Genomic DNA, 7,667 nt, shown 5'->3' with positions numbered 1-7,667 from the left:
CACTGTTCTTATCATCACTATCAGCTGGGACCAGAACAGACACTCAATAAACAGCCTCACACTACAATGAAGCTTGGAGAACAAAGGAGCATCAAAGGGACCTGGAGGGCAAGGGTAGCTCTTCTGCTCCCCAATCACATGCACACCCCATCTCATCACAACATCTGTCCCTGAGCCTTCTCCCAGCAGACCTATAAATCCAGGCTGGCTCCTCACTCTCCACACATCTGCTCCTGCTCTCTCTCCTCCAGTGACCTTAGCCATGAGAACCCTCACCCTCCTCACTGCTGTTCTCCTCATGGCCCTCCAGGCCAAGGCTGAGCCACTCCAAGCCGAGGATGAGCCACTCCAGGCAAGAGCTTATGAGGCTGACACCCAGGAGCAGCGTGGGACAGATGACCAGGACTTTTCCATCTCCTTTGCAGGGGATGCAAGCTCAAGTCTTAGAGCTTTGGGTAAGAGACACCAGCATTGCAGAGCTAGGAGTGCAGAGAGGAAAACCAAGCACCTCCAGAATTAGATCCAACAGCTGGCTCTTTCTCTTAGGTGATCACCTCCCCAGGCCTCAATTACTTTATGTTTGTACTGAAAAGGAAGAATCAGTGATATTCAAGGCATGACTTCTCTAAAGATTTTTTAATTCTATGATAAGTCTATGAAATTTTCTAATTTTTTGCTATGTAGAAATGGATTGAGGAGTCTCTACTTCAAGGAAGAGAGCCTAATTTTAAAGGAATGTTTTGTTTTGCTTTGCTTTGTTTTGTTTTGTTTTGTTTTGTTTTGTTTGATGGAGTCTCGCTCTGTCACCCAGGCTGGAGTGCAGTGGCACTATCTCAGCTCACTGCAACCTCCACCTCCTAGGTTCAAGCAATTCTCTGCCTCAGCCTCCCAAGTCACTAGTATTACAGGCACCAGCCACCAAGCCTGGCTAAATTTTGTATTTTTTTTTTTTTTTTTAGTAAAGACAGGGTTTCACCATCTTGGCCAGGCTAGTCATGAACTCCTGACCTTGTAATACACCCACCTTGGCCTCCCAAAGTGCTGGGATTACAGGCGTAAGCCACCACATCCAGCTGCTAAAGGAATGTTTTTTAATCTGACTTTTATAGGAACGTTGGAAACTGGAGATAGTCATATGGGTGCGTTCAGATATGTGTGTGACAAGGCAGGAGCAGATAAGTGCAGCATATCAGAATGGGTCTCTAATCCTGTGTGTGACCAACACTGCTCTGCGTATTTATTCCTATTGATGGTGTGATCATGCTATTGGCTGTAATGCAGCCAGCATTACATGTCAGCAAGCATGCAACTTCCTGAAGATTCTCTTTACTGTCTGCTGCTGACCCTGGTGCTCAATTTCTGATGCTCTCTCTCTCTGTCCCCAGGCTCAACAAGGAGTTTCACTTGCCATTGCAGAAGGTCCTGTTATTCAACAGAATATTCCTATGGGACCTGCACTGTCATGGGTATTAACCACAGATTCTGCTGCCTCTGAGGGATGAGAACAGACAGAACTGTATTCATAATTTGCTTTATGACCTAGAAGGAAACTATTGTGTGTCCTATACTTTGTCGTCAACTTTGTTTCCTAATCTCAAATAAAGTCCTTTCAGCAAGTTCTTTTGTGTTTGTGCTTTTCTGGTGTTTGATAATTCAGGATTCTTCAGATGCAAAAACAAAAACCCAAGTCGTATCTCAAAACACTAGCTCTTCAAAAGAGTTTTCTGTGTAGACCAGAGAAATGGTAGAGAGGATGTTGGGAGAAGAGAGGATTTGGGTTTTTTGTTTTTTGTTTTTTGCTTTCTGAGATGGAGTCTGGCTTTACTGCCCAGGCTGCAGTGCAGTGGCACGATCTTGGCTCACTGAAACCTCTACCTCCTGGGTTCAAGTAATTCTCCTGCCTCAGCCTCCCAAGTAGCTGGGATTACAGGTATGTGCCACCATGCCAAGTAATTTTTGTATTTTTAGTAGAGACAGGGTTTCACTATGTTGACCAGGCTGGTCTCGAACTCTTGACCTCAAGTGATCCGTGCACCTCGGCCTCCCAAAGTGCTGGGATTACAGGCATGAGCCACCGCACCTGGCCTTAAGCACTCTGTTTTAATGTTAATGCTGGCCAGCTGGACCTGAATTCCAACAGGAGGAGGGTATAATGAGGCATTCCTGATCCCCCCGTCCCATCATGGCCTGAACTAGTGTTTCAGGTTAACATTGGAATGCCTTGGGCTGACAGGAGGGGTCCATTCAGTTGGTTGGAGGGGTTAGAATTTTATTTTTGGTTTGCATGGGATACAAACACAGGAGGAAGGAACGTGGGGTCCTGGCCCTTCTGACTCTGGCCAGAATCTTGCCAACCCTATGTCCCACTAGGGTGAGCCCACAGCCATAGCCAGTCATCCTACACCACCCACTCTGCTTCCTCATGCACACCACATGTCCACAAGAACACAGGCCCTCTCTCTTTGCCTTGTCCCTTGTCACCATGTCCAGAGACAAGAGGGTGACAACAGATAGTCCTGGGTAGAACAACAACCCTGACATTCATCCAGAGGTCTGGCCAGACTCCCAGTTCTCCTGCCCTTCTGTTGGGTCGAGAGGCCATGTTAAAGTGGCCTATTTTCCAGTTCTCTAAAATGCAGACAGAAGACGTGGAGGGAATGGTTCTCCAAGGCAGTTCTGAACGAGGAGAAACATGGAGTCACAAAACCCATTTCCAAGCCCGACTTTGCCCCTTTCTACCTGAATGGACTTGACAAACCCAGCACGAAAATGGAGGCTTCATTTCCTCCTCCATAACCTTGTGGCAGCTGCCTCAAAACCTGACTATGGTACCTAACAGGATTCTTGATAAAGACGGTCAGAGACTTAGACATCAAAGGTGGGGAATAAATAACACAGTCAGGTAGCAAGAGTGGGGGAGTTACCTAGCAAGTGGGGGGGTGGCCTAGCAAGTGGGGTTGACACCTAGCAAGTGGGGGGTGACCCAGTAAGTGAGGGGGTGACCTAGCAAGTGGGGGTGACCTACTAAGTTGGGGGTAACCTAGCAAGTGGGGGTGACCTACTAAGTTGGGGGTAACCTAGCAAGTGGGGGTGACCTAGTAAGTGGGGGTGACCTAGCAAGTGGGGGGTGACTTGACCTAGTAAGGGGGGGTGACCTAGCAAGTGGGGGGTGACTTAGTAAGTGAGGGGGTGACCTAGCAAGTGGGGGGTGACCTAGTAAGTGGGGGTGACCTAGTGAGTGAGGGGGTGACCTAGCAAGTGGGGGGTGACCTAGCAAGTGGGGGGTGACCTAGTAAGTGAGGGGTGACCTAGTGAGTGAGGGGGTGACCTAGCAAGTGGGGGGTGACTTAGCAAGTGGGGGGGTGGCCTAGCAAGTGGGGGTGACCTAGTGAGTGAGGGGGTAACCTAGCAAGTGAGGGGTGACCTAGTAAGTGGGGGGTGACCTAGTAAGTGGGGGGTGACCTAGTGAGTGAGGGGGTGACCTAGCAAGTGGGGGGTGACCTAGCAAGTGGGGGGTGGCCTAGCAAGCGGGGATGACCTAGTGAGTGAGGGGGTGACCTAGCAAGTGAGGGGGTAACTTAGCTAGTGGGGGGAGTAACCTAGCAAGTGGGGGGTTGAACTGGCAAGTGGAGAGGTGACCTAGCAAGTGGGGGGTGGCCTAGCAAGTGGGGGTGACCTAGAAAGTCGAGGGGTGACCTAGCAGGATTCTTTGCTAAGATGGGGCTGGGCAGACCAAAGACAGACAGGACAAAGGTCCAGGCCTAGTTGAAAAGATGGCTCAGAGGAGCCTGGCTAAAGTTTGGTCAAGGGGAGAGTCTTGGTCAGCGTTCCTGACCTGAGACCCAGATGATGAAAGGGCTCAACTCATGCAGATCGCAGGGGCAGAATTCCAGAGAGGGAGGCAGGGGAGCAAATGCAAAGGCCCTGAGGTGCTAAGATGGGGTTTGTGCTCGGGGCCAGGAAGAAGGCCAGTGATTGGGGGCCGCAGGACCAGTCAGAGCTGTAGGAGGGCACAGAGCACAGCGGCCCGCGAGGGCCAGGAGGGGCTTCTCAGTGCAATGCAGTCACTGGAGGATGTTCCTTAGAAGAACAGCACGATTCCCGCCCTGTCTGCTGTGTAGGGAATGCAGTGCAGTGGATCAGGAGAGGAGGCAGGGAAGAGGAAGGTGTAGTCTGGGGCTGGATGGGAATGCTCCATGTCACAATGGGGACCGGCGTCACACAGGTGAACACATTCGCCAAAACATACCTGGCCGAACTCCCAAGATTGGTGCTTTTCACTCTGCAAATTATGCTTCAATACAAACTATAAAATATGAAACGTAAGCTTTATGAAAAAGTCCATGAGATCTAGAAAATGAAAATTAACAAATAAGTCAGAGGGAGGAGGGAGTAAAGGGTCATCCAATTCCCCTCAGAATTAAATAGCATTCTAGTGTGAACTGTGCATGTGAAGTGTGTTCTTCCTTTTGTTCCACCTGGCAGGACATGCCTGCAGCAGCGGAGCAGTTCAAGTCCACAGGACCGGCTGCGGTGCTGGCTTCAGCCTTCTCAGCTGGGTGTGGCTGGAGAAGAAGGATCCCAGCTGGTGCCACTTCCTTGCTCACCCGGCGTGTGAAGACGGCCTCCGGTCACTAATGGAGCAGGTGCCTGGGGGAGGACCTGGTGTAGTTCCCTAGGTACACTCAGGAAACAGGAGTGGAGGAGAAAGTGGTGTCTTGTCTAGACTCCTCTGCCCAGAGACGCATCTCAAGGTGACCATCTGGAGTTTGCCCCAGGACAGCCTGGATGGTGAGGGAGAGGTAGAGGTCACATCAAAGAGACAGGCGCAGGAGCCCCAGGCTGCAGACATCGCAGCCTGCTGAGCACATACATCTCAGTAAGCACAGCCGTGCTTACTCTGTCCTTGCTTCTGGGGGAGCCCCTGTGCCTTCTCACCAGAGTCCCCAACTGCTTCTTTCCCCAGGACCAGACCATGGCAATAAGCAAACAGAGAAAACGCTCTCTGAAAAAGGATGGGATCATCGTAATCCACAATGTAAGCACAATGATTCCCCATGTGAAAAGTCCTACCCAGCTCACCGTCATTTCCTTCCTCAAGCAAACCCTTAAGACAGGGCTAAACATTCCTGCTTTATGCGAGGCTGGTGAGGGTGCCACAGTCACCGAGTGTGAACCAGCCTGATGTCCATGCTCAGCATCAGAGTCCCCAGGACACAGAGTACCAGGGCATGACTGGCGCTTCCAAGGAACCTCAAATACCTCAAATCTGTCTCAAAGCTACTAAGGGCCAGAAACCCATCCTTGAGGACAAGGAGAATGTGGCTTTGGGGGTCAGGCGCCAGAGAACACGCAAACCTGAGAAATGCCTTGTGATGGTTGATGTTATGCCTGGGCCGTGGTTCCTGGGCAGTTGGACAAACAGTACTCTGGATGTTTCTGTAAGGTTGTTTTCAGATGAGATAAATATTTAAATTGGTGGACTATGAGATAAATATTTAAATTGGTAAAGCAGATGGTCTTCCATAACGAGGAGGGGACATGAATGGAACAAAGACTGACCTCCCCAGAGCAAGAGGGAGTTCTGGCAGCAGGCGGCCTCGGGACTGGCCTGCAGCTCCTCCCCGGGTCTCCAGCCTGCCGGCCTGTGGCTCACCACACCCCACACAGTGAAGGAATTGGTTCTGCTTCTCTGCAGAACCCTGACTAACACATACCCTGAGTAAATGATGGGGAGGAGACCTCCCAGGTAGCTCTCGATGGCCCCCCGGGGTGGGCTGTGGCTGTCCGGGCTTTGCAGGGACTACCTTTATCCCAGCTCCTAAACCTGCAGACAGTCCTCCATGCAAGACAGCCCTGAAAGTTCTCCAGGCCTCATACCCAGCCCCTTCCCCTAGAGACATGGTACAGGCTCTAGCTGAGGATGGCTCAAACAGCACGGACCACGTGGCCCAGAAACCCCACCATAACTGACAAAGACACACACACACACACACACACACACACACACAAAGACAGCCAGATGGGAGAGGTGGACAGAAGCTGAGAAACATGCAGCAAGGTCCAAGTGTCAGGTGGACAGGGCCCCGGCACCTGGAGAGGAGGGTTGGCCGAGGAAGCAGAGAGATGTGAGGGGAGCTCCCCACTCGTGGAATTGCAGCAACTCAGGGGAGCCCCAACACTGTCTCTGTGGAGACCACAGGACAAGGCAAAGATGACAGGATGTCCCTGAAGCCCAGACGGCCAGCCCTGAATGGTAGCCTGGACGTCCCTCCCCACGATCCCTCCTAGGGAGTCCCATCCCGGAGCTCACCTGGGCAGAGTGAACACACCTGTCTTTCCTCAGTGCTTACCTCCCTGCACAGGCCAACGGGTAGAATAAGGGCATGGCACAGGTAACCTGCCCAGAACCCGGGTCGACCATGCTCAGGACTGGATTCTCTCTATTCTCACCATTCTTCCCCTGCTAAAGGCAAGGCAGGCTAAAAAGAAATTGAAAGAGAGGTGAGCAAGGGGAGGACAGAGCAGGGGAGGAAGTGAAAGGAGCAGGTGCAATGGAAACCATTTCACTGGAATCCAGGTCACTCCCCTTAGTAGACACACGGTTCAAAATAAAGAGATCTTGAAGTTACTGGGATCTTCAGCATGCACCAAAGCAATGCTTAGCAACCACGATTGTGTGTGCCCCCCTGAGGGAACACTAGGGTGAGGGTAACTATTGAATAAACGTACGCATATGCAGGGGTACAGTATTATCTGTATTTGACAAGTGAAAGAGACAAAAAGAAATTTTGCTTTTTGTATTACAAGCCTCAACAATGATTACACCAAAGCTCAGCTGTCAAAATTGTGCAACAAATTTAGTGATTCTCAAACAGACTCTCCTAAGAATCTCTGGGTCGGTGAAGGGGATTTAAGTGTGGGGTTTTCATGTTATCCAAAAAAGATGTGAGGTTTTGTTGTTGTTGTTTGTTTGTTTGTTTTTTGAGACAGCATCTCACTCCATTGCCGAGGCTGGAGTACAGTGGCGTGATCTCAGTTCACTGCAATCTCCGTCTCCCAGGTTCAAGCAATTCTCCTGCCTCAGCCTCTGGAGTAGCTGGGATTACAGGCGCCTGCCACCACGCCTGGCTAGTTTTCCTGTTTTTAGTAGAGATGGGGTTTCACCATATTGGTCAGGCTGGTCTTAAACTCCTGACCTCAAATGACCCAACCGCCTCGGCCTCCCAAAGTGCTGAGATGACAGGCCTGAGACACCATGAGCGCAGGGCTAAGATGTGAGTTTTTGAGGCTGGAAAACAATGACAGAGGAGACCCCCTGGTGGTGGAGTGCGTCTCTATTCTCCACTAGAGGGTGGCAGCGTGTCCCATGATGTCCCCCAATCCCCTGGACAGCCAGGTTTCCACGAACACCTAGGGGTTCCGCTCATGCTACCAAAGTCCCTGCTAAAGAGAAAGCACTTTCAGAGAAAACAAAGTGGCCCAAGGCCCAAGGCCCAAGGGAAACAAGCTGGCAAAAAGATTCCACCACACATCCACCTGGCAGCACTCACTCCGTCTTCCCTTCCAAATATTCTCTAGTGAAAGAGTATATTTTTCTCTTTCTTTCCATTTTTTCTTGTGCCAAGCTGTAAATTTTTTAAGGCATATATATAATTAGTTCTATT

General features: G+C 50.7%; 1 protein-coding gene across 1 annotated transcript; it reads left to right on the top strand.

The window, feature by feature from the left end:
- Positions 1-221: 221 nt before the first annotated feature.
- On the top strand, positions 222-1,666 carry DEFA6 (defensin alpha 6). The gene is made up of 2 exons (XM_002818779.5): positions 222-455; positions 1,386-1,666. Exons 1-2 carry the CDS (start codon positions 263-265, stop codon positions 1,493-1,495), a joined length of 303 nt encoding a protein of 100 aa, XP_002818825.1. The 5' UTR covers positions 222-262; the 3' UTR covers positions 1,496-1,666.
- The last annotated feature ends 6,001 nt before the right edge of the window (positions 1,667-7,667 follow it).

Source organism: Pongo abelii, chromosome 7 (genome assembly GCF_028885655.2).
Source record: "Pongo abelii isolate AG06213 chromosome 7, NHGRI_mPonAbe1-v2.0_pri, whole genome shotgun sequence".
In the NCBI taxonomy this organism is placed as follows: domain Eukaryota; kingdom Metazoa; phylum Chordata; class Mammalia; order Primates; family Hominidae; genus Pongo; species Pongo abelii.
The sequence above is the reverse complement of the archived record's forward strand: the minus strand, read 5'-3'. Positions and strand labels throughout refer to the sequence as shown.